This window comes from Pelodiscus sinensis, chromosome 5 (assembly GCF_052426305.1).
Source record: "Pelodiscus sinensis isolate ZL-2025 chromosome 5, ASM5242630v1, whole genome shotgun sequence".
NCBI classification, from domain to species: domain Eukaryota; kingdom Metazoa; phylum Chordata; order Testudines; family Trionychidae; genus Pelodiscus; species Pelodiscus sinensis.
Window position 1 is genome coordinate 66,936,481 of NC_143056.1, and position 27,223 is coordinate 66,963,703.

Genomic DNA, 27,223 nt, shown 5'->3' on the forward strand with positions numbered 1-27,223 from the left:
AAACACTCCACCTCACAGACAGAGCCCCCTATACCAGCTTTAGAGGTATTACAGGCTATGGCTCCCTGCGACGGGCAGCCATTTCTGATGTTCTGTCTCGGACAGTTATTACATTTAAATTAGATGTCTTTTTTTCCTCTTTATTATGTACTAGAAGATTTATCTGTTTGAATCCTTAACTCAAATCAGCTTTGTTTTTCTTAATTTAAATTGTTGTTATTGGGTGGAGCTGGGAATGAGGGGTTCAGTATTCAGGCTTCCCTATGGAGAAAGAGGACTACCCCAGCCTGCTCATCGCAGCAGCTTGGGGCCAGGTGAGTAGCCTCTGTCCATGGCCACTGCAGCAAGCACAACTGAGGGAGGGGGTGCATTTCCCCCAGCTGGAGACCGATAAACTCTCCAAAATATATAGTACAGTAAAACTCTGGTGGTCCGGCATCCAGTGGTCCGGTACGACTGATGGTCCGGCACCAACTGCAACCCGGAAGTGCTCCGGCAGCTGCTTCAAGTTGTTAATCAATTACACTAACTGCGGCTGGATCTGCAGGCAACAGGCTTGCAATTTATCTTTGCTCTATCTATTGCCTCTGGGGGGCGGGAGGGGAAGGAGAGAGGGAGGAGAAGGGGACCGAGGTCGGCGGCAGGGGCGGGGGCGCCAAACTCTCCGTCACGTTGCAGGGTGGTGGAGAGGGGGCAAGAGGCAGGCAGCTGCCTCAGGAATTTCTAGTCAATTACACTGCCCTGGGCTGGATCCACAGCGGACAGGCTCTCAGTCTACCTTTCCTTTCTACTGCCTGGGGTAGGATGTCGGCGGGCGGGGGGGGGGGGGGTGCTGAACCCTCCCTCCTGTTGCAGGGAGGCAAAACCTGCGAGCGGTGGAAGGGGAGAGCAGAGAGGCAGGCAGCCACATTCAGGAAGTTCTAGTCAGTTACACTTACTCCGGCTGGATCCACAGCCGACAGGCTCTCAATCTACCTCTCCTCTCTACTGCCTGGAGGAGGGGGGGCAGGGGAAGGGAGGGTTAGCGGGGGAGGGAGCGGGGGTGTTCTAGTCAATTACACTGCCCCCTCACAAGGGAGGGGAGATGATCTCTTGTGAGTTTCAGCAGCAGCCTGTCACCTGCGGATCTACCCGTTCCCACCGCCCCCTTTCCCCTTAGGCAGTAGAGGAAAGGTAGATTGCGAGCCTGTTGCCGGGGCAGTGTAATTGATTAGAACTTCTTGAAACAGCTGCCTGCCTCTCCCTCCCTCTCTGGTTCTGCCGCTTGCAGGCTTTGCCTCTCTGCAGCAGGAGGGAGGGTTTGGCACACCCCCACCCCCTCCCCCACTGACCCCTACCTTCCCCTGCCCCCCCCCCCTCCAGACAGTAGAGAGGAAAGGTAGATTGAGAGCCTGTCGGCTGTGGATCCAGTGGGAGTAAGTGTAACTGACTAGAACTTCCTGAATGCAGCTGCCTGCCTCTCGCCGCCTCTCCCCTTCCGCTGCTCGCAGGCTTTGCCTCCCTGCAACAGGAGGGAGGGTTTGGCACACCCCCACCCCATCCCACCACCTCTCCCCCGCCCCTCCCCTCCCCTCCCGTCCCCTTCCTCCTCCAGGCAGTAGAGAGGAAAGGTAGATTGAGAGCCTGTCAGCTGTGGATCCAGCCTGGGGCAGTGTAATTGACTAGAAATTTTTAAAACAGCTGCCTGCCTCTGGCTGCCTCTGTGGCTCTGCCGCTCGCAGGCTTTGCCTCCCTGCAACAGGAGGGAGGGTTCAGCACCCCCACCCCACCCCAGGCAGTAGAGGGGAAAGGTAGATTGAGAGCCTGTTGATCCAACGGCGGCAGTGTAATTGACTAGAACTTCTTGAAGCGGCTGCCTGCCTCTCTCCCCTCTCTGCTTCCGCAGCTGGCAGGCTTTGCCTTCTTCTTAAATGGCGGAGGGTTCGGCCCTTGCGGCGCTGTTCCCCTCCGACGAGACCCGCCCCTGCCAGATAGTCCTGCATAGTCCGGCATTTCTTATAATCCGGCACCACCTGGGTCCCAAAGGTGCCGGATTATCGGAAGTCTACTGTAGATAGCTGTCCGCTCTTTCTCTACCCTTGCCAGCCCAATTGGGTTATAGCTGTCCTGGTACCCATCTCTGGCCCCTTGCTGCCTCTCTCTGGTCATTCTGCAGTATAACTCCCTCCTGCCAGACCCCTCCCTTTTCATTTTATGAGAAACAGCACATCACATTATCCTGGCATAACCAAACCCTGATCTTGCTTTGTTTTAAGAGGAAGCTGCATATCAAATTTGGTCCTAGCTTTTACCATTTAGGAGTTCTTGAACAAACGGACTCAAGGACAGGCAGATGCACATTTCTAAAATTATAGTAAAATTGGTATTCCTATCATACTAAATAATACAAAAGTAGACAGGTGAATGAGTACAGTAACGTACCTCAGGAACATGAATTACATACCACACAACTCTTCAGAAGAGCAATATCTTGCACATACTTTCAGGAAAGAGAACTTACTAAATATTTGAAATCATATGACTTAGCAACTCCTGTTTCTGATCAGCAGTATTTTGCTACAGTTTTTCTCACCTTGTTCCTTGGTTCGCTTTAATCCAGTTAGGCTTTATCAGTATTTGAAAACTGTTATTTTAACCACTTAGGGGGTATTATCTTAAAGAAATTGAAATGTTAATTGCCTAAATTGACGTGGAAATCATAAAGCAAAATCAATCTTTCATATATCAAGGAATTTTGCTAAGAGTATCTGTAACAGTGTTTCTCACAGCTTTTGCTACTTCATCTCTACATTCCCTATTGATTTGCTTCCATTAAAACTAATTCAGAGGTTCTAAAGCTTCTAGGAGTTTAAAACTACCAGCAGGTTTTTTTTTTTTACTACATTAAATACTTGCCTGATGTGACAAGTATCAGCTTTAGACTGGTGCCAATGAATAAATCTTTCAACTGTCGGGCTTGTGCCAAGGTTCCAAGATCGTAGATCTTAAAATCATAAAGTATGAAAAGTGCTATATTATAATGATTGAGTTTCTAAATCCTCATTTTCTGAGCCCTATACAATGGATAAATTTATGTTCTGCTTTTATAGGTGGAAGGGTTAAAAATAAAACTTGCCTAGGGTGAGGATGTGATGACTAAGGTCAGGTGAAATGGTCAGCATATGCATACCACTGCTATGGGTATTTGTGTAGGTGTTGTCATGAATGTCTGTCTCTGTATGCATAGAAATTATAAATGTATCTGTGTATTTGTATACGGTTCAGACTTGAGAGTTGACAGCAATAAAATGAATGGAAGCATCTCATACTTCTTAAGGTATGTCTGCATTGCAGTTAAAAGCTTGCGGCTGACCCACCCAACTGGCTCTAAGTGACTGTCTAAATTGCAGTGTAGATATTCAGGCTAAAGCTGGAGCTTAGGCTCTAAGACCCTGTGAGGTGGAAGGGTCCTGGCAGCCCAAGTCCAAACATTTGTAATGCAATTAAATAGTCCCTTAGCCTCACAGGTCAGCCACAGGTGTCTGTGTAGATATACCCATATGCAATGTCTCTACTTGAAGCTTAGGAGTGTGATTCCTAATTCACATAAACATACAATAATACTCATCGAGCTAGCATTCTAAAAATAGTAGTGTAACCATGGCATCACAGGCAGTTGTAAGCAGGAGTGTGAGGTGGGAGCCACACTATCTACAAATCCAGGGCCAGCCCACAACATTTTGGCACCTGACGTGGGGAGCTCAAATGATGTCCCCTTGCTTGGGCAAGACTTTGAAAGGTCTCAATTCTGCCTTCTTCCTGTTCTACTTTTCTCATGGTACTGCAGAGAGAATACATATGCACCAGCAGCAGACACAATTTTCTACACTCTGGGTCTAAGTAGCACTCCCCCACATTCTGGCTTCTGAGGTGACTGCCTCAGTTTGCCTCATGGTAAGCCAGTCCTGTACAAATCTGTGGTATCTAGATGGGCTCTTCACCCTGAATACAAACCTATGCTGCTGTTGCTTGCCACTGCCTCTGGAGCTGTTGCTGCAGTACTGTTTATTGTGTTAGCTCTGTGAGAGCTACCATGAGTTTCTGCTCAAGCAGGAATCACACACTGAGCTCCAAATGTTAGATGTAGTCTGAGCTATTTTAGTCCAGGCAGTGCTAACTGGCTGACAGTCAAAGGTCTGTCTTACTCTAATGGGCTAGAAACTTGTATTTAAAAATGAAACCTTTTATTTTGCAACATCTAAGTTCCAATGATCAGCTTGGTGCACAGTGGTCTTCGCTGTTTTAAAGCTTTTAATACGCCAAAACCTGCATACTTGAGCTTCAGTCTTCTGCTTTCTGATATCCATTTTTAAGCATTGATGTAGCCCATTAGTCAGTGCATGTCATGCATCCTCCGTGTGCCCAATCCACCAAAGAATGCAAATCTGTTAAGTTTGCTTTTAGCTCTGGAGGTCCCTGATTCAGTCCTCCTGTATTGATCAAGGTGGCAGCTGTCACATTAGCACAGATTATAAATTGGTCATAATGTTATGTTCAGAAGTAAGGAGAGAAGTGATGTTCCTGCTGATGCCTGACTGAAATAGAGCAGAACTGAAGTAAATTACTATGAAGTCTGCACTTCACTTCATATAATTCAAAAGCTTTCCTGTTTGGAAAGAGTTGAGGAGCTGCTAAAATCTCCGTATATGACTTTGGTGGAGATCAAGATGGAGTCTCCTAATACCACAGGTCCCACATACTTTGTCCATTTGTATGTCTGGTACTTTCAGTGCCTATGATTTCTTTTTCACTCACTCATACTTCGTTGATTAATAATACACTGGGGTCTCTGACACAACTTAATCTATATAGCCTGGTGAATGGGATGTCTTCTGTCATGGTGGAGTCAATACTTTATACACTGTATGTGTTGGCAGCCCCAAATATTGCTAATACAGTAAGTGCCATGTGTATAGGACTTCATTTTGACCATTGGCACAATCCTCTCTTTGTTCCAATGATTATGGAAATTATTCTTTGCACCTTGTCAGGTTGTCAGCATTCCCATCACACAGCTTAGTATCCTGAACCAAGCTTGGGAAGAGTAGGTTCAGGATTCAGCAGATGTTCCACACTTCTAAACGACAGAAAAAGAAAACATCACTAGTTGAATTTTAGAGGATCTGGAACTTTGTCATGACCAAAGTTTTCTCATTTAATTTAGATTATCAAGGATTTCTTGCAAAAAGGAGAGTTCCTTGCTGAAGTCTTCTAAAAATTGGGCTACATTATCTACCTAAATTTCATCCGGTGATAGAATCAGTAGGGATGTTAAAATTAGATTAATCAATTAATTGAATAGTCTATGGAATTTTCATTGACTATTCGATTAGTCAATAAGGGCGCCTCTTTGAAATGTAGCAAGAGTCTGCCGGCTATTGACGCATTTCAAAGGTGGATGTGCTGCATGGAATTTCAAAGATTGAAATACCACGTAGGACCAGGGCCAGTGAGGTCCCCTGCAGACCCTGAGCTCCATGCAATGCTTCTGTTCTGAAATTTACAAGAGCCCCAGCAGGGAATCTTGTATGTTCTGGAGCTGGGAGGGAGGGAGGGAAACTGGCTTTTAAGCCAGCTCCCCCCAGCACTCCCTCCTCTTCTCTTCTCTGCCCCCCACCCCCCGCTGCCTCTTTCTGATAGAAAGTGGGGGGGAAGCAACTAGTTGACTAGTGTGTCTGCTATCCAACAAGCTTTTGCTTATCGGATAGTCAACTAGTCGATTAGTTGCTTACATCCCTAAGAATCAGGTGGTAAAATTAAGGTGCATGAACCTTTCAAAGAATTTTTAACGCCCTATCAATAAAATAAACCTCTTGTGCTGTGAAGCTGCAGGCTATATTTCTACATTTGGAATGCAGACTGCAAAGACTATAATAACAATTCTAAAAATTTATAGAAGTTTAAAAGGTAGGGTATAGTAGGAATGTTTCAATCCTTGATTTTGGGGGTGACAATCCTATGTTGGCAAACTTGCGATTGCAGTGTGCAAGAAGGAATACACATTTTCATCTTCCAGTCTCTTCATTCTAAGGAATATGTGGTGGAGTTTCATGTCTTCATGAAATTGGAATTTGGTGGTAGAAAATGGGGATATACTTTGCTTGGGATCAGTGCTTGCATCTAGACCCAAATGGCTGAGTTTGTTTTCTAAAAACTTTTGTAACAAGTGTTGGTTCTGTAGCAGTGGTTTAAAAGACCCTTCCCTGAAGCTTTAATGTCCTGGAATGAGGTTGTATTTACTGATTGGAGAAAGTTACATTTTCCTTATTTTTCCCACCCAGCTTCATTGAAGATTGATTTTTCTTCCTTCCCCCCTCCCCCCCAATTTCTATATTTGCTGAAACACAGATATTGATTAACATGGATAGTTTAAAGGCAACTGTTACCTATTTTACAACAATCAAAGGAGACACACCTACATGTTACCTAGATTTGTGAAGAATTCTGAAGTTATGGAGGAGTTGATAATGTGCTTATCTTCACCCTGTATCTCACTGGTTCAGAAATTAGGGACAGTCGGTTGCAGTTACAACAAACTACCTAGTTCTCTTCCCTCCTCCCCATCTTTACTCTGATAATGGAACCACTGTGGTACCAGTGAAGAGTTATAACTCTAGCACACACAATAAAATATCCTATCCATACATACTAATTCTAAAATCAATATTGCATAACTAGAACATCCATTGTGTTTAAATTGGGATGAATCATAGGCCAGCTGTACTCTAGTGTTTTATGAGGAGTAACACTTGGAAATCAGTGATGTAGCCTAGTGGAACCATTTTAAAAACAGCTATTCTTACAAAGGCCACCAGAGATCACTCATTCATCCACATTTCTGCTTCTGTGTCCCATTGCTGTTATACAAAGGTTTCACTTTGGTGCCTCTTTATAGAACTTACTGTTGTGGCATGATAGAAGCCTAGTATATACAACAAATCAAGGAGAAAATTGTTTATCGGGCTGAAATGCGAAAAGGGTGGGTGGGTAGGCAGACATGAGAACATAAAATAGACATACTTTTTTTTACAGTTCCATGAATAGGAAAATGCAGTACTTTGGAAAAGAATTTTTCTTCTCGCAGCATTTCTGCATAACCAGCAAAATGGTGTTTTTAACTAAACAGTTAACTGCTCCAACTCCAGTGTGAGATATCATTCTTTAAAAATTGTTCTGATGATGGGTGTTATGCAGTATTCTGCATGTTTCTCTTAAATGAAACAATTTTAATATCTAAAAATAATGGCACTTTTAGCTTTTAAAGTTCTTTCTCTCAGCTTCTCCACTCAAAGCAGGTAAAAATACCCAGTAACGTTTTGGATGATTGCCAAAATGCTCCATATCAAATTTTAACCTTTTCATATTGTACCACAATATTCGCTAGATGTATTAAACCTTTTTAATAAAAATATATCCTACTTGTCTAAAGTGTCAATGCACACTTAACTGATAGTTGAATATCATTAGTCATCAATGCTAAGTGCAAGTATTCTACATTAAAAGTGCATACCACTGTAACATTTTGCGGGTGCTTCCAATACTGTGATTTAAGGTGATACCGTGATTCTGCTTCATGACTATTGGGGCAAAGGGTTGGGGCGGTGGAAAGATCAGGTAAGAATTCTTACATTATTTAAACTTGTGCTATAGAAGCTACCTGTGGTGTAACTCCTTATGCATTAGTGTTATCTGATTGTTTTCTCAGCTGACCTTTTCAAATGGGTGAACAATTCAATCTTGAATTCTTTACCTATAAATGATTGTATTAACCTGTCTTTAACTTGACTTGTTCTATTCCTTTCCCTGTTCCCCCTCATTTGCATTGTGTTTCTGAAATACTGGCTTTGGCTTGGTTCTCTGAATGTTTTGCAGTTTGATTTGAGTATCTGGCTTTGGGCAGCTCTACTGACCTTGGAATTCATCTGCACTTACTGTTGTGGTTCTTGGAAAGCGGAATTGGGTGTACAATCTGGTAATGTTGTTGTAATACTGTGGTTTTTCTCTTTCCTTCCCTTGAAAGACTGGAAAGAAAGCAGTTAAGGCAGTCTTGTGGGTTTCGGCAGATGGACTCAGAGTTGTAGATGAAAAAACTAAGGTGAGATTTTGATTTTACATTGTATCAAAATGCCTCTAAACATTGGAAGCCCTGTTCTTTTTTGGACAAATACAGGTCTCAGAGAGATTTACAAACCAGTTGAATTATTCATTACAGGCAGTCCCCGGGTTACGTACAAGATAGGGACTGTAGGTTTGTTCTTAAGTTGAATTTGTATGTAAGTCGGAACTGGTACATATTTGTGGGGGGGGGGGGAGCTGGAGTTAGGTGGAAAAGACCCTGATTCTCATACAACTTCCTTATTCTAAGAAAAACACATACTGTTTTGATATGAAGGTTTTTTTGGTTGATAGTTTAATTAAAAATTGATCATAAGTTTCAGTGTTTCATGCTATATCCAAATCTTCCTTTTGGGGTACCTGAAAGATCCTAGTTATTCATTTAATAGTCAGAATCTTTGTTTTTTATAACTAAAAAAAGTTTATTCAATGCATATTACTGTTCCAAATAGAATTTGCTACAGATGGTTCAGTGAAATGGGTATTAAGTGTAATCAATAGTCATTGGAGAGCACAGTGAAATATTGATACAATCAAAGCTGTTGTTGTATTCTGCTGAGCAGAAAATGGAAATCCCTTCCTGTGAAGTGTGTGTGTGAATTTATCCACAGGATTAATGTTAAAAGAAAAATTCTGTGTTGGGAACAGGAGTTTAGCCACAGATGGGTCCTCATTGTCCACTCACTCACTTTGCAACCAGACCCATCCCCTCGGGGCTTACCCTGCTCCACTCCAGCCAGGGTGTGGGGTTGGGGCTTATCCCCTCTTCCCTTCTGTTCTGCTCCTCCCCATTCTTGCCCACCCACACCACTGGGTAATTTTTCAGCTTCACCTCTGCCAGGCTGGAAGGGACTTGTTAATTTCACGTGACGCTAACAAGATACTTGCAGCTCTAGTGCTGAAGAGGGAAGGAGCTGTTGCTCCCAAGATGGGGACTGTAACACAATGGGTCTCACTGCCTGCTGCTCCTGCTGTTCCCTAGGAAATTAATTTTTCCACTCTGGAGTGCCCCCTTTTGGCTGGTGTCTTGTTCCTCCCAGCAGACCTGCGTCCTCCGTGGCGAGAAAAGCCACTCCGCGTCTCCCTGGTCTGCTGGGGGGAAGCGCCCCCCGCGCCACCGGAGGTGGCGACAGTGGGGGAGGCACCCTGCACTAGCTGCGTGCCTCCGCCCCTCCCCCCCGTTTGTAACTAGGGATCCGACGTAAGTCGGATTGATGTAACCCGGGGACTGCCTGTACTTAGTGAAACTGAATTTTCAGTGAACCACCTGAAATGCATATTTGTATTGTCTTTTTCTGCAGTGCATCCTAGGCTCATTTAACAAAATATGTGAGCCTGAAATACTGTTCTTGTTTCATCTGCCTGGAAAATACATTTTCCTAATCATTTCTAGCCACATGTACATGTAGAGTTCCCCTGATACTGATCTCCAGGATCTACTAGGAGATTTGTGAAAAATTAAGGCATAAAGAAATTTCTGTTTGTCAATCCAGTTGATAGTGCATTTGAAATTCCAGATTCTTATATTTTATGAGCAAGCTTCCAAAAATGCAGCAAGGGAGGTCCCACTGGTACGTTTCTTTTAAGCAGTCTGGGGTTTTAATAGATATTTCTCCCATTGATCTGTGCATATCCGGACCATCTAGCCTCTTTATTTAGATTTAATTCTTAAATATCTACCTGGCAAAATGCAGATCTGTTTTTTGCAAGCTACTAGATCATCTTCTTATCCATATATGCCGGTTTGTATATCCTGCTTTGCCACTGTAGGAATTACTCGTTTGCAGTTGGTTTCGCCAGTGGTGCTTAAAATGGGTTAACCTGTCTGTCCTGATGACATTAGCTAAATCCCAATCCAGAGAGAGATCCTAGGAATTGTGGACACTTAATTCTGAAGCACATCTATGAATTGTTAGAATTATTAATTCTTAGAATTTTTGTCACTCTCCATGTCTGAAGGCAGGTAAAGTATCCTCCTGATATTGGTATGTGTAGAGTATTCCATGCTGCAATAAAACACCTGTAGCTAGTCCATGTCAGCTCAGTGAGGCTTGCAGGGCAGAGGTTGCTGGGCTAAAAAACTTCAGTATAGACATTTGGACTCAAGCTGGAGAACAGGCCCAAATGTATGAATCAGTGTCTACACTGCAGTTTTATAGCCCCACAGCCCAAGCCTGTGAGCCAGTGTCAGCTGACATTGACAGCACCCGTGACTATTTATTGCAATGCAGACATACCCCTTGCAAACTTTTTTTGTGATGAACCAGTACAGGTTGAGCCTCTAAACTCCAGGACTCTCTGGTCTGGCAACATCCATGGTCCAGCAGGACCACAGATATTGTTGGATCAGAGTGCCCCAGCTGCCCAGGTTCAGAAGCACAGCCCAGGCTGGGCTGGCAGTGGGGATCTCAGCTCCAGCAGGGCCAGCATGGTGGAGAGCACGGCCCTTGCCAGGGCTGATGGCAAAGAGTACAGCCCCAGGCAGGGCTGGAGATAGTGGGGTGGGTGGCCAAGAGGACAGCCCTGGCCAGGGCTGGCAAGGTGGGGAGCGCAGCCTTGGTTGGGACTTGCACAGTGGAAAGCGCAGCCTCAGTCCTGGCTGGGGCTAGCAGTGGGGAGCTCAGCCCCAGCTGGGCCTGGAGTCAGCTGTGCGTGCAGTCTGGACTAGTGCTGTGGCAGGCTATGGGCCCAGCCACTGCTGGGGCTGGAGGCAGCGGAGCCAGCTCTTACCTGGGGCTGGCGTGCTGGGGAATGCAGCCCCAGCCAGGCCTGACACAGTGGGGGGCTGGAGGCAGCGGCAGGCAGCAGGGACCTTGGCCCTGTCTGGAAGCAGAGCCTACAGCTGAGTAGCAAGCCTTGACCTCCCCTCCTGCAAACAAGGGAGATCCGACCTGTATTAGATTCACCTGCTTTTGAACCAGGGGTTCTTCCTTTATTTTATCCCATCTTGTAGGTAATGGAAAATGGTGTGTGTATGTGTGTTTAAGTGAGCACCTCTTACACTTTTGTGTGTTTCTTTTAGGATCTTATAGTTGATCAAACAATAGAGAAGGTTTCTTTCTGTGCTCCAGACCGAAATTTTGACAGGGCATTCTCATATATCTGTCGAGATGGCACTACCCGGCGCTGGATATGCCACTGCTTCATGGCTGTAAAGGACACAGTAAGTTGAGTGTAATAGGATATGCATATAGCTTTTGCTATGACTAGAAGCATGAAGAGCTGTATCTAGCAGACTTGTGAAGTATATATGTAATAAAACTTACATTTATCTACAAAATATGCTCAAAGGTTTTTACACTAAACCAAAATACTGTATAACTATTGGAATAGTTGCAACTCTAATTCTTTTTTTGAACTGTTTACTCCCCCATTTGTGGTAGCCTAGTCATCTTATGGAGAGAGATGGTACCCAGCGCGGTGTATAAATGGAAGGCAGTCAGAACAGAACTACAGATTTTAAAGTAAAGACAGAAGATATTTGTATCTGAAAACTGAAATAGAAATGACAGTCTCTGAGGTAAAAACTCTTTAGAGGGTAATTAAATATAGACCTGATGGTAGTGTTTTGAGGCCTCTTGTGTGCAAACACACACAGAAGGCAAAGTAATCCAGATTATCAGAATTAAAATTAAACTGCATAAATCGTGATCACCTTTGGCTTTTTAATTTTAAAAGGAGACTGGGAAGCAGGTTACTTCTGTAACTATTTATAGGACAGTGGGTCTTCTGAATTCCAGACATCAGTAGTAATATTGGTGTTACCTAGAAGGCTTGAAATCTTCTTTTATATAACAACTGGTTATGCAGAAAAATCACTGTGTACCTATACCCAGGCAGGCCAAGTAAAAACTAGACTGAGTCATGAAGATTCTTAGCATTTCATTGCTGTTATGAACTTCCCTTCTTGGCCTCATCTTCTAAACAGGGGGATTGGATGTGGGGAAGCTCCCTTTGTATCTCAGTATCCTTGTTCTTTGTTCAGTAATCTGAAGTCATTATAGGACCATTGTAAATCTTAATCTTGTGAATGTTATGGACAGCCATTTTTTCAAAAAGTCTAAGTAGTAGTTTAGACCTGCAGTCAGGGTCATTAGAGGCACAAGTACTCAAGATTTGTGAGACTGAACCTCCTGAAAAATGTTGACATTTGTAATAGCAGCAACCTTTTGGACTTGAATGCTTACTACTACAAAAATGGCTTTACAGAGTTAGAGCAGAACCCAAAGGCAAATTATTCCACTGGTATCTTAGTACCAGTTGAATTAAACATATCTGGAAATCTCTTACACAGGGCTTTTCCAGCAGTAACTTGTATAGTAACACATATTAGCCTTTGTACCCAGAGGGTTAACTTATAATAATGGAGATTGCCTATCTCCTAGAACTGGAAGGGACCTTGAAAGGTCATCCAGTCCAGTCCCCTGCCTTCACAGCAGGACCAAGTACCACCCCTGACAAATTTTTGCCCCAAATGGCCTCTGCAAGGATTGAACTCACAACCCTGGGTTTAGCAGGCCAGTGCTCAAACCACTGAGCTATCCCTCCTAACTTAAACTTAAACCTATGCTATATGGCCAGGCCTCGCAGTTGTCTGAGGCTCCCTAATTAGATTCTTGGGGAATGCAGCTTATCACTTGGTGTGTTTCATGTATTAATGTATGTGCCAATTCCTATATGATGCAGTGTCTTCTTGTACAGGGGGAACGATTGAGTCATGCTGTGGGCTGTGCGTTTGCAGCATGTCTGGAGCGAAAGCAGAAAAGAGAGAAGGAGTGTGGTGTGACTGCCACCTTTGATGCCAGCAGAACCACATTCACAAGAGAGGGATCGTTTAGGGTCACTACAGCTACTGAACAAGCAGAAAGAGAAGAAATAATGAGACAGATACAGGATTCTAAAGGTAAAGGGCTGCAAGTTGTCACTGTTGCTTATCATGGATAGTCCGGGCAGAGAATAAAGGATTAACTTCCACACAAAATCTTAGTTCTGGGCAAAACAAGACTTAATCACATGATGCAGCACACTTGTCATTCTCTGAACATTTTAGTATCAGCATGAACAGGGCTCGCCGAGCAGCAGCGAGCCCCGCTCACCAGCCGTGTGGTTCTGCGCATGTGCAGGTTGTCATTCCAGCTTTTGACACCAATTTTTGTTAGACTATTAGCTGTGTTGGGGCCTTCTGTACTTTCTACTAGATTAAGACTGTTACAAAAAGTAGGATTCTCCATAGCTTATTTAACAATGCAGCAAGCAGAATATTATCTCTAATAAAAAGACTCAACAAGTCTCATACTTCCACACTGGTCTCACTAAGCCTTAGTCTTGATACAGCTTGTAGTCTTCATCAGCCTTCCGCTGTTCCCAGTACCTCAATTTTAAAATGTACTAAATGAAGTAAGTACTCATAAGTAAGTGTAACTCAAGAACATGAGCCACAGAAAACACTCTCTCAAGGTGTGAAATCTTTTAAAATAAAGACTGATTAAAGGTTTTTCAGTTGAGTGAGCTGCATCCTGAGTAGCTGCAGTTAATAAGAATCGAATGGGGCAGGACAACCCTGTAAGTTCCTCCTTTAAAATCTACCACTTCAGAAGTCTCTAGAATGATATTTGTCTTTCAAATCTTTGTTCAGTTGATGTCTCCTGGAAGAAATTTGCACTTTTAAGAGATGTTTGGAAAGCAGCAACACTCTAGAGTTGGAGGATACTCTTGTGTGTTGGTTTCTCGCTTCCTATGCAGGAGTTGTAGTGGTTTAGTGATGTCAGTCTATGTGGAAATTTAGTTTGTAAGTGACCTAACCTGGGCTTAAATGTCTATGTGTCCAAAACTAAGCCTAGTTGATTGCATCACTGTGAGGTAGGCTTTCAAGTGACAAAACTAAAATAATTAAGCATCTGTACTCTTATTTTGAGCACTTTTTGATGTGAATGTAACCAGGGATCAGTAGCTGCTTTGTCTGGAAAGGAAAATACAACTGAAAAATCTGCCTCTTCATCTTGTTCTGAGATAGACAAGAGATGAAAGGCTTTCTGGGATATGTACATTTTTAGTGACTTAAGTAACACTAAAAATGTTGTCATATGCTGTTCATAATTTTGCACCAGTTTACAAAATAAGCAAGAAGCTGTATTCTCACAAGTTTGAGGTTTTGAAATGCAAGTAAAACTGATTTGTTACTGGTTTAGGAACATCTGACATCACCAAGCAGTTAAACAGGAAGATACATTTTACTCAGCTCCTGCTCATGTAAAGTACTTAATTTCACCCTTGGCAGCTGTTTGTACACACCTGTATCTAACACTGATTTTTCTGTTACAATATTTTAACACTAAGACAAAAGCAGTTTTAACTATAATTACAGTCATCTTATCCTCTGATCAATAGCACTGATCCAGGAAAAGTGTTTAGAAATGCTTCACTGTCTTAAATTTATTTCCTGTTTCTTTTCACAGCTGAAACAGAAGTGAAACCAACAGCAGCTCCAAGTGCTACACCCATCAATACTGCCCCATCTCCTGGCTCCCCAACCTCTCCCACTGCTGACATCACTGCCTCTCTAGATAAAGAGATGAACAATCCCCATGTTATCCCACGAAGGCATGCCCCTATAGAGCAGCTTGCCAGGCAAGGCTCTTTCCGAGGTTTCCCTGCCCTTAGCCAAAAGATGTCTCCTTTTAAACGCCAGCTGTCCTTGCGAATAAATGAGCTGCCTTCAACAGTGCAAAGAAAGACAGACTTCCCCATGAAGAACTCAGGTAAAAACAAGTGTGTGTTTACCATAACATTGTCCTTTGCAAGTACAGAAGTGTCCTATCCATCTGTCTCTTATCTCCTGCTTTTAACCGTGCAGCTAACTTTTGGAATGTTGTTGAATGTACTAGTTCCTTCTTTACACTAAGGATGTTAAAGAACGGTTAATTTACTAGTCAAGTAGTCAATGGAATTTCCATCGACTACTCGATAGGCACTTCCGCATTCCTCCTTTGAAATGTACAAGAGAACCCACTGGACTTTTGTACATTTCAAAGGAGGCATGCAGAATTCCGCATGCAGTCCGGGGCCAGCAGAAAGTCCTGCTGACTCCAGGCTGCACGCGGGTGCCAGCTTTGAAATGTACAAGAGTCCCCAGAGCGGGCTCTTGTGCATTTCAAAGCATCAGCGAAGCATGGAGCCTGTGGTCAGTGGGGGATTCAGTCCCCCACTGACCCCAGGCTCCATGCTGCGCTGATGCTTTGAAATGCCAAGCGGAGCCCTGGATCAGTTGGGGAGTCGCCAGCTGACCCCAGGTTCCGCGGAAATGCCAGTTGGCTCCACTCATGGCAGCACTGCCGCTTTGAAGTACCCCTGCTTCTCCCCCCTTTACTGCCTCTGAGGCAATGGGAGTGGGGGGGGGGGGGGGGAATCGACTGACTATCTGATAGGCATTTGTTTATTGGATAGTCGACTAGTCATTAACATCCCTACTTTACACTCCCCTTCAAACGGCCTGCTGCTAATGAAGTGCCATAGCTCTATGACAGGGAAGTGATTAGGGATTTACATGTAAATCATTAGCACAAGGCAAACTGACTTGGTGTTGGAAACTTCCAGGAAAAGCTTGGTGAATTAGTACATGGTGTGCTTCCCTCTGGCATTAAACCAAAGCCAAGGACTCTGTACTAATAATGGCTTGTAAGATGTAAAACACAAATCTTGACTGTTAAAGATGTCATGACTTTTTTCACATATGTAATCTGAGTGGTCCCTGTCAAATTCTGCCTCCCTAAATTCTTGTTTTCAGAGCAGTTAAATGAGCTACTTTTGCCTCCTTTAACTTAACAACTTTGTTTAATATTAAATGGAGCAAAGTGGCTGTATTTCAGTAGTATGTGATGCTACGTCCATTAAATGTGTAAGCTTTCACATGAAATCATCCCAATACAGAGGGCTTGACAAATAATACAATCTACTCGTAGATTGCAACCTGGAAGAGCTGGGTTCGGGCAATCTGCGCATGTGCAGAACGATCTGTGCATGCGCAGATCGCCGGATAGCGCAGCTGGTGAGTGGGGCTCACCGCGGTTCAGCGAGCCCTGACAATACAAATGTAAGTAGTGATGATTATGCAAGATATTAATAGAATACACACACACGCATCCCCCGTCAAGATATCCTGTGGCATGCTTTATAATCCAGTAATTCTATTTTAATAATCTGAAACATTAAAGTTTAAAAAAAACCAAAAAACTCAACAACCCTGAATAATGACAAAAATAACCAGGAAGATTTACAGGTCTTCATTTGTTCTTAACCTTTTCATCTTTAAGCTCTGTTAAAGAAGAGGTTGCCAAATAGTTTCACATCTGTTCAATATCTAGTAAAAACAACTAGCTAAATACATTCATGTTCGAATTTTATCATTTTCCCATTATTGCAGCTGTCATTCCTCTCAGTATCCGGTTAAAGGGGTTCTGTGGAAGATGTCCCGATAAATGGGACAGGTTTAGTCAAGACAATGCTTAAGTGGCATATACTCCAGGGCTACTCAACATGCAGTCCGTTAGTTTGCGGCCCATGGTGAAGTTTGGGTTTACGCAGGGCTCAACATATGGCCTGTGGGTGGTAGCCAAAACAAAAAAGTAGTCAATATAATGGTCTTCTGTTGATATATGTTTTAGTAGTTAAATTCCTGGACTGTCATTGCTCCATTAAAAGTACAGTCATATGGGTGGATAGTGCATTGTATTTATATCAGCAGAACTGACTTGTATGGGGCCTGTGTGTTGTATAGTCTTGCCTTAATCTTTGTATTCATGCCTGTCAATGTGAAATAAGCTATTTGTATGTATATGCAACCACACTTGTGGCCCTCGGCATGTACTGTATCATGGTGGCCCCCAGGGTTTCCAAAGTTGAGTAGTCCTGATATACTCGATTAGGTTTTGCCCAATCTTCCTAAGTTTTCATGTCCCTTTTAATCTTTGTGATCCTGTTGCTTGCATTGCTTTCATGTACTGCTGAACAGTATGGGATTGACTGGAGAGCAGTACAAGTAGGAATATCTGGAAAATCTGACATTTCAACACCATTTACTAAAAATACTTCTCAGCTTTTCCACACACATACTGACATTGGGGTAAATGTGGTCTAATTATGGAATATATGCGCATGCGCACACTCACAAGCTTAAATGTCAGATTTATTACAAAGAAATATAAGCAAATTTAAGCTGAAGTAGTAGTAAGCATGTGGCACAATCAAAGTGAAGTTCCTATTGTAAATCCTTAACAAATGATGGTATTACATTATACCACATGAGCAGCCATGCCTAGGCAGTGTGTGAAAGTGTCAGCTTTACTTTGTACATCCTGGCTTTCAAATGTCAGAGCTGTAACACTACACAAGTAAGGATTAGAATTTTCAGTGAAGTTCCTTACAGATACACTTTCAAAAGAGTCTGTCCCACATCATATTTTTTAGAGGGCAAATTATATGATCATTCCCTGAATGGCAACTACACCTACTGCTAATACACCTGTTGTTAATTTCTTGTGAGTGTCTGTCATGCAGTTTGAAACACAGAATATTTGAATAGTAACATCCATTTTACATCTTGAATCAGGTACCTTGTGAGCCACTGATATGTTGTATAAGACAGCTGAACATTATATTGTCTTATGTCTGCAACAAAGCTGTATAAAAACTTATTTTCTGAACTTTCAGGGAACAAAAGCTGGTCCAATTACATATTAAAACTCTGGTCAGCTGAAGAAGTGAGCTGTGCCCACGAAAGCTCATGATACCACCTACATATTTTGTTAGTCTACAAATTGCTACCAGACCATTTGTGCTTTAAGTTTATATTAAAAATGGATGACCCGTTCCATCAACCAGGAGATAGGCAGTGAGAAAACTCACTTCAAAACTGGAAAACACATACTCTACTTTTTCTCGAGGCTAAAGCTCCCAAAATATGTTGGATATGGCTTTGTATTTCTGCTGCCAAGACTTCACCATGGATTAAGACGTTGGTAAACTCAATCTACATACATGGCTACCCAAAACAACAGAAGCAGTATCTTGTGAGATAAGGAAACGTTGGCACCTGTCTCTCTGCTTTAATATTTACATAAACTTTTCTGTATCCCTTAATTTTCCATTGGTAATGATCTATGTTTAATTTTCAGTCCCTGAGATGGAAGGAGAAGTGGACAGCATTAGCTCCTTATGCTCCCAGATTACTAATGCTTTCAGCACACCATCAGAGGATCCCTTCACATCTGCCCCTATGACCAAACCAATCACAGTAGTTGCACCACAGTCTCCAGCCTTTCAAGGTTTGTGACTTAAGCTTGCATGGGCATGCTGGATGATGCTTGTATTATGTAACATTGCTTTCCAGAAGCATATTGTCACTATAATGTCTGATTTCCTCGTGCACAACCATTATACCATCTGCAGTTTTGAAGACATTTTCTGCTTTATTCATCTCATGCACATATAGCCGTTTGTTTCCTCTGTTTTGTTTTTAATCTCCTATAAGAATCACACCCTATCCCCAACACTGTATTATGTCAAGGGATTGGGGTAAGAAACAATGGCTCCCTTTTCTGGTTACTGCAGTGTAGTCTTCAGTGTGGTGCCAGTCAGAGTGCGCCCCTCAAATTAAGCATGCATACCACCAAATCATCAGTTTGTTCTTAAATGTGTATTTTAACGCACACTTGTGTGATGAGGTGGGAATTGCAAATTGTGTTACTTGCCTCAGATTTTTAGAATATACTAAATCATATGAATGCCATTGGTTATTATGAGGGAAGAATTACATTTTTTTTAAAGCACAGAGAAAACAAAATTAGTTGCATTTAAGCCTAAAACTAATTATCTTATCAGTGTTCTATTGTGACTTTCACTTCACCCTAATAATTTCCATTCTGATTCTCTGTATATCTACTCTTATTTCAACCAGTTTGAAACCGCTTTATTCCTAAAACTAACTTCTTATTTATTGATATGGTTTTAGAAAATCCACTGTCCAACTGTGTAGCTAACAGTTGATATGGTACAACTAAAATAACTGGCTTTATTAATTTGGAATGGGCTGTAAAATAGTCACTATTCCACACTGAGCTAATTTACACACGCTTTTGTCATATGTTTGTAAAAATTATGTATGTTGGCAGGAATGACAAGGCCCTTTCATCCAGTCACCTGCATGCCTTGCATGAATTAACAGCACTGATGTTGTCTGCTCCCATTTTAGTTAATGGCACTGTCTCTGCCTACTGTGTGCTTGCTGTTAAACCATCCCAAGCTGCTGTAGCACCCACCGCTATGCCAGTTCGTGAAACCAATCCTTGGGCTCAGGCTCCTGCTGCTAATACTGGAGCTGTAGCGGCATTCTCTGGTAAGATTGGGGATAGGCCTCTCAGTTGTGTTGAGAATTTAGGGTCAGATATCTGATTGGGCCCCTGGCATAGCTACAGATGTGTTTCAAAGGGACTAGAAGGAACAGCAACACAAACTAGAAGAAGATTTTTCCTAAGTGGTAGAGAGAAGCCATATGGTTATGGGGGTATAGACTGTACTGTGAGTATCTTAGCAACTCATGATTTTCTTAAGCTGCCAAAAGTCATGGAAATTTAGAGGGAAAAAAAATTCAGTGTTGCTTCTATACTTAAAATATCTTTTCTTATTGGCACAAATAAGGTGAGTTTTAGTCTGACACAAAAAAGGCATCCTTGTATCAGAATAAATGTGTCTACATGAGAGAGGAGGGTTGTTTACCTGTAGAACTGATAAATATTTCCTTGTAGATGGCCTAAACCTTTCCCAGGTAGCCAAAGGTTTAATTTTGCCACTCAAATGTGTTCCACTGTTTAGGATCACAGCCAAAGATGAATTAACCATAGATCCTTGATCCTGGTCCTGTATACCAAAGGAACTTGTGTAGTGGCCTGGTAGGTTCTTGATCTCTGGATACAATGTCTACACTTATTTCTGCCAAAGTCAGAGAGCTCTGTGTCTGCCTGATTTTAGGGATTCAACGGTTGTTAAATCACTGATCAAAGATTCCATCTTACTTCAGCAAAACACTCAGCAGCATTTGAACAACAGTACTGCCGCCTTACCTTTCTGATTCTTCTTTCCATCATTGTTGGAAAGTTGGTATAGGGAGAGGACGGGGGGGGGGGGGGAGGAGGAGAGGGGGAAAGAGGCTGAAAAACATGAGAAGGAAAGAAAAAAAGAACATAGGAGGAGGAATAAGTTGTATGGAATCTAAAGAGAGACTGTGCTGAAGGGAAATTATTTAAAAGCTTAACAGCCAGGGGAAAAACTGAAATCTCGAGATTTGAACATTGCAGAAACATTAGATAGAGGTAAACTGACTGAATTATATAGGAAAAAAATAAGCAAAAAGTAGAGATTAAGAAAACAAACAAAAGTGTAATAATAATTACAGTTTAATTATTTTATTGAATGTTGCAAATTTTGTGTATATAGACAAACTTTTGGGAAGTGCATTTAACCATAGAAAGTGTGTGTATAAATGAGCAGTCTCACCTTTATGTAATGGCAAATGAGTGCCTTAGGGAGCCCTGAAATGTTCATGAATTACTTGCCCCATTAGATCCAACCTCCAGTGAAAGCATCCTTAAAACCATTATGGCTAGGTTAATCCAGCAACTCTTCTCTTTGCATTCTTCCACTTTATCCCCTATTCCAAAGAACCTTCCACTAAATAATGAAATTGGTAACAAGTTCAGATTTAGGTATTGAGGGACAGAGCATTTTAAGTCTCAGATTCCAGTCTGGCACAATGTTATAATGCTAAAGTTTGTTGCCATCTGAAAATCTTGCCATGCGTGTAATTGGTGGGTGGTCTGAGTGGCCAAGATACTTAGTAGGCAGGTATCAGGTCAGGACTCATGGTGGAAAAAACTCATATGGTTGCCTATTATTTACATGTTCTGTTAATGAATAGGGTTTAGTCTCCAGGGCTTCCAGTCCACCACTACTCACAAGCCCTGACATAGTTTTGGAAAACAACAGACCAAAAGATGATAAAGAATAGAAAGTAGGGGAAAGAGATGGACCCTTTATAATTAAGTAGAAAAAGCAAATACTATTGCTACCACTAGGGATGTAATAGTATAGTCAATTAACTGATTAACCGATGAGCAAAAGCTTATAGATTGAGGCTATAGACTACATGCCTTTCTCTCTCCGCCCCCCCGTGCCTGGTGAGAGACCTACCTCTGCTGCATCTCTTCATTTAAAAATGTATTAGGAGCCAGACGGGCAGGCAGCCCAGCTCAGTTCTGGCTCGTGCTGGGTCCGGAAGCTCAGTGTCATTCTCTATTCCTCCCCCCCCTCCACGTTGCTACCTCTGTATCAGAGACAGCAGCGCGGGGGGACAGTCAGCCAGTCTGAGAGAGGAACTGGGTTTTAAACTAGCTCCTCTCCTGGTACCTTGCACTGCCTCTGATACAGAGGCAGCAGTGTGGCATGGCAGGGGGCTCCTTAGGAATGGGGCCAGAGCATCCTAGCTTCGGGCTCCACCCCAGCAATTATAGAATAGTCGAGTCACCAATAAGAATTCATGAGGTTAACTGACTATTCAATTAACTGCATCTTTAGCTACTAGCATATCTTGCTACAGCTTGAATTCTAAGCATCCCTTAGGCCTGACTAGCATGTTCAAAAACTATTCTGCTCTAAACAGAGCAGTCTTAAATTGTCGTTTCCTATACCAAAGTAGGAGCAAGTAGTGAGGAAAAGTAGTGCTACATTTTTCTGCTTGTCTTTTTCCCTCCTGCGGAAAACTAACATCACATTGCATCTATCAAAGTACTTTAGTGCTGCCAGTATCCCCTCCTGAATGGGGATGATGGGAGTACGAGTGGCAAATTTGTTAGATAAAATCTCTTCTGGAACAAGGGAATTCTCCTCTTCTACCCACCAATCCTTTATTTATCCCAGGGCCAGCCTGTTTTCCAGTTGTTAAAGAGGTCAGTTCCCATTTGAGTTGCATGTTACAGAGCAGCATACTTGGCCAGCTGAGTTAAAAAAAAATGTGCTTGTAGAGATTGCAGCATCCTCCCAAACTTCAGGGGCTGAGAGCCTGGGGCCACTTTCGAGTACACTTCTTTGGAACCCTTGGACTAGCATTGATAAAGGGGTGAACACAGCTGGCCAACTGACATTGTAATGACTTCACCATATTTTCCTTTCCAGGTACTGAATGGAGCACCTCCTCAGGTGCAGCTTCACCAAGTCCCTTCCAGATGACTCACAGACGCACTCCTTCTGAGGCAGACCGCTGGTTGGAAGAGGTGTCAAAGACTGTCAGAGCCCAGCAGCAACCATCTGTGGCCCCACAGCCATTAGTACAGCCTCCAGTACAGCCTCCCCCTGCAGCTTCCCAGCCAACACCACCTTTTCCGGTGACCACCTTTGTTGCACCTCAGCCAGTGCCAATTGGTGTGGTACCACCAATGCAGCCACCATTTATCCCTGCTCAGCCGTATGCTGTAGCAAATGGAATGACCTTTTCTGCTCCCAGTGTGCCTGTGGTTGGAATCACTCCTTCTCAGATGGTAGCCAATGTTTTTGGAACTGCAAGTCACACTCCGGCATCCCATCCCCATCAGTCACCTAGTCTCGTCAAGCAGCAGACATTCCCCCAGTATGAAACCAACAGTGCTACTGCCAGTCCCTTCTTCAAATCTTCTGCTCAGCACAATGGCTCTGCAGCTTTTAATGGAGTTGACAGTGGCAAATGGGCCACTGAGGACAAGCAGTTACAGCCTCCTGCATCTGCCCACCAGGTGGATCCATTTGAAGCACAGTGGGCAGCACTAGAAAGCAAGTCAAAACAGCGCACTAATCCCTCTCCAACTAACCCCTTCTCAAGTGATTTACAGAAGACTTTTGAGATTGAGCTTTAAACAGCCTTGAGATGTGGGTGTGTGCTACGATGGAGGGTGAAGAGGACTATTTCCAGCCAGTACATTTTGATAAACCCAAAAGGTCTTTACAACTGAAGAGGGAACAGTCATGGGGAGGAAACCCTACAATGAACCTGTTATATGCAGTTATTAAAAGGAGTCATGGAAACGCCACTTTCTGCACTCCCTCCCTCCAGAAGAAACCCAACAGATCAGGCATGGGTTGTGTCCTGAAGCCCATTTGCTGGAACATCAAGATCTTACAGGACAAAAATCAAATGCTACTTTTGTCTTTAGCATCTTTCTACTTTCCTCCAGGGGAACATTCACAGGAAAGAGGAAGCAAAATTTTCAAAGGTGGGGAAAACGAGTTGTTGGATGTACTAAGAGAGTGCAGTTGTCAACTGCCCATCAAAAGCTGTTTGTGGAAAAAGTTGAGCTTCCATTTTGAGTAAAAGAGCGATTATTATTATTATTATTATAATATATATATATATATGAATAAAATAAAGCCAAAATCTTTATTTTTATGCATTTAGAATATTTTAAATAGTTCTGGCTATTAAAAGCTGTATGAGTTGTAAGTAATCTTGCCAAAGGAAAAAAGGGGTTGGATGTAAGAAATTGTATATAAGATAGATTTATCACTGATTCTTATTGTAAGTAATATGGGGGGGGGGGGAGAGAAGGAGAATGGGTCCCTAGCTTGTACTTGTATCAGTTCATTGTAAGTAGCATATTGCAACAACAATCCTGAGTCATGACCAATAAAGTCCCTATATAGTAGTTTTAAATAAATAAAATTAAAGAACAGTATTGCCATGGCTTGAAAACCATGGGGAAATTATATTGTCTTTTTTAATGGAATCAAACTAAATATTATAGTATGTATATTTTCTTTCATGTACTGCTGCAGTTTCCTTGTCTTAATTCAATCAGTTTTTAACACTACTGTGATTTACTGTAACCATATCTACAAACTGGGGTTACCCAGGAACCCATTTTGTGTCTGTTCATAGATTTGTTTTTAACTTTTCTTCGTTTGTGAAACTTTGTGATTAGGGCTGCAGCTGGTTCCAAGTTCTGCCTCTGGTGACTGGTGAAATCCATTTTGTTTTAACTTTAAACTTTGGCCTTACAAGCAAATGTAAGTTATATATTTGTACTGATGATGATTTATAATCGGCTTTAACAAATAAATGTTGGTGGTAGAAACTTGTATTTTGCAAAGTTTTCCTTGTTTTCATACTTTCTCCCCCTGCACACTATGTACTCAAAGCATTCAGTTCCTACCACCCATACTTGCCTAAGAGTTATTTGTTTTAGGAATGTTAAAGACTAGCTGACTACACTTACCAGATATCAAAGGGGGGATATTGACTAGTCAAAAGACTAAGGCAGAAAGGGGATACTTCAAAGGGGCAGCGCTGCCCCTTTAAAATCCCAAGGTGGCCGCTCTTTTAAAATGCGGCCTCTGTGTGATTCAAAGGGGCAGCTGTGGAACTGTCTCCATTTTGTCAAAACTAGATGCAGTGACACCAGTTGATTAATAAAAAAGTTCCACTGGACATAGAGGCCTATCACAAAGCCTGTACTGCATTTACAGTTATGTAGCTCTCACAAAACTTAACCAAAGGTTGACTCTTAATGTGTTTTAAAACTGCACTGTCTAGTACACTAGTAAATTCTCAAGAACTTGGGGATCACTGTAAGTGTGCTTTGTTAATTTTCCTTTACCACTGCACTGTCCTGAAGCAAGCATATAATCAGAAAGGGCAGGGCTAGCCTGTAGTGTCATCCTCCTGACAGGTGCTCTGTAGAGCACATGCACATCCACCAGAGAGGAATCGTGCTTAATATTGAGAACTTGAGTGAATTAAATTAGCAAAGTTCAATTCCTAATGTTTGTAAAGCACTTGGCAAAAAGGAAACACTCCTGAGGAGCAGGGATTCACTAATGGACATACTGAGGCAGCAAATGGTTGGGATTTGCCTAAGATCAAAGAAAAGAATGCAGACTTCAATGCTGCCTCCTACTACAGCAAAACAAAAACATGGCTAACTTTGCGTAGTAGCTTGCATAGGAGAAGGAAAGGTGATGGATACACTAATACAATTTTGCTCTACTTTGTTTTAGTAGAAAATAGCAAACTATGGATTATTAGAAGAGTTGATTAATTTACCATAGTTAGAACCCAGGAGGTACCCAGCATACAACCCACATTGACATTGGGATGTATGAAATCCAGTTTTCTGTTAGCAGATGGGAGGGAAAACATTGCCTGTCCATAGTCTATGTTGTTAAATGCCCAGCATAACATCAAGGGGGAAACAACAAAGGCTGAGTAACACTTTTATACATGCTAGAATATACTATATGATGGTGTAGCTGACTAATATGATTAACTCACTCAAGTTACTGCAGGCACATTGGAATAAGGAGGTGTACTATACAAACCAGTAACTTGATACATCACACACTAGCATAGAAAGCAATAATTCTGTTTTGGGATGTTGGCAAAACCCTATCTTGACTTGAGCAAAGCACCTTGTCGCCCTAGTAGTACTTATTGTTTCTCTTTCACAGTCCTGGGCATACATTTGATGATACCACTGTTAAACATGAACTAATGAATGTGTCTTTCATTTATTGTACGTGGAACTCCTTATTCCTTACCTGTAGTACTAGAGTGATGGAATGACTTAGGTCTCCACTCTGAGCTGTAGAACAAGAGAGATGTAATCTCCGGGCAATTAAGTAAGGACAGAATTCTAAGGCACTGGTGAGCCTGTGGGTAGAAAGTTATCTATGCCAGAGCTTTCAGCAAAGACTGTGCTGTACTGCTGGATGAATTAGAAAAGCAGGGTCCTGATTTTTCTAAGTGCAGAGATTAAAGCGCAGGGACTTGCCTACCTGAAATGCCCCTCTTTCTGTGGGCAGTTAAGCAGTATCTGTTTCATCCCATACTTGGCTCTGTTTCATGAGCAGTTGAAATGATCTGTGCATACAGTTCTGTTCATAAAGTGTGTTAGGATGAAAGAAACATTGAGGCTGTTGTGGCACTGGAACACCCATTACGTCCTGTGCCCCTTAGAAGCCTACAGACACTGCCCAAAGATGGAAACATCCCACTGCACTATTTCTGCAGCCTTATTATAGCTGGATGGTGGTTGTCTTTCTCCATGTGGCTCCCCAATATTGTTCTTAAAGTGGTTCTCTCCCTCTTTCACACTTGTAGTTGCTTCAGAGAAGCCTAAGGATTCTTGGGTTCTTTGCAGGTGTTCTGTAGCAAAGCATGTGTGAAAATGAGATATGATTTAGTAGTTTGGGATGCTGGAGTTTCTACTGCCTTTGAACAATTACACTGAGTAATATTCACATATTGGTAAAATAGCCCACCTGAGTCTTGAGCAGAACGAGGCTCTTAGAGTATGTTTTGGGAGTAAAAAGCACAAAATCCCTGTTCTCCTATGTAGTAATCTTCTAAGGCTGCCTTCTCTTGGATCTGGGCTAGTGCTGTTTCCATCCCTGTTGTCGAGAAGGGCTGTCCTAGGGCTGGTACTGAGAGCAGCTGGCACAGCAGAAGCTGGAGTAATACTCGTTAGTGCAGAGCTGGGCCTGTAATATCAGTTCACAGTTGGCAAGGTGTGGTTGGTCAACACACTCTCTGGTCAGGTCCACAGCTGCAGCAAAACAAATGGCAGGTTAAATGAGGGAGGGCAAGGAGAGGGCATCAGTTAAGATTTCACTTAATTCGCATAATTTCTGGCAAATATTTCTAAATGGGTAAGTAGCCAAAGCTCAGATGATCTGCCAGGACCTACACTCAGGATTTTGTCTCCTTTCACAGTTAAACATCATGAGAGAGCATGTTCCTGCCTTCCCTGTGCTGCCTATGTAAATAAATCTTTGCTGCCTTCCAAAATGTTCAGGTCTAGAAATCCAGTGTTAGCAAACCAGGTCACCTACTTTGGTGTCTGAGCACCTGTAGTTGCTCTTCCCAAACCACAGAGAGTTTTGTGGCTGATCAGCATCTCTCCTGGTTGCCCAGAATGATTTGAACTTCCCAGATCCCCACCCCCAAGTTAATCCCATATGCAGGGAGGCCTGATATTAGGGTATGACATGAGTTCAG

At 42.6% G+C, this 27,223-nt stretch overlaps 2 protein-coding genes across 7 annotated transcripts in view; one reads left to right on the forward strand and one right to left on the reverse strand.

Annotated features, from left to right (window-relative positions):
- Nucleotides 1–24,306, forward strand: part of NUMB (NUMB endocytic adaptor protein) — a 130,706-nt gene extending 106,400 nt beyond the window's left edge. For 3 of the 5 annotated variants that reach the window (XM_075927268.2, XM_006128597.5, XM_075927269.2), the window contains 7 exons: nucleotides 8,060–8,134; nucleotides 11,177–11,317; nucleotides 12,856–13,057; nucleotides 14,610–14,912; nucleotides 18,324–18,473; nucleotides 19,400–19,543; nucleotides 22,375–24,306. In XM_075927268.2, coding sequence (XP_075783383.2) covers nucleotides 8,060–8,134; nucleotides 11,177–11,317; nucleotides 12,856–13,057; nucleotides 14,610–14,912; nucleotides 18,324–18,473; nucleotides 19,400–19,543; nucleotides 22,375–23,087 — 1,728 coding nt within the window. In that variant the 3' untranslated portion in view covers nucleotides 23,088–24,306. The remainder of the gene's footprint in view (nucleotides 1–8,059; nucleotides 8,135–11,176; nucleotides 11,318–12,855; nucleotides 13,058–14,609; nucleotides 14,913–18,323; nucleotides 18,474–19,399; nucleotides 19,544–22,374) is intronic. The other 2 variants (XM_006128599.5, XM_075927270.2) reach the window with 1 other exon arrangement.
- PAPLN (papilin, proteoglycan like sulfated glycoprotein) overlaps nucleotides 20,594–27,223 on the reverse strand; it is a 72,978-nt gene continuing 66,348 nt past the window's right edge. For both annotated transcript variants that reach the window (XM_075927266.2, XM_075927265.2), the window contains exon 28: nucleotides 20,594–26,771. In XM_075927266.2, coding sequence (XP_075783381.2) covers nucleotides 26,638–26,771 — 134 coding nt within the window. In that variant the 3' untranslated portion in view covers nucleotides 20,594–26,637. The remainder of the gene's footprint in view (nucleotides 26,772–27,223) is intronic.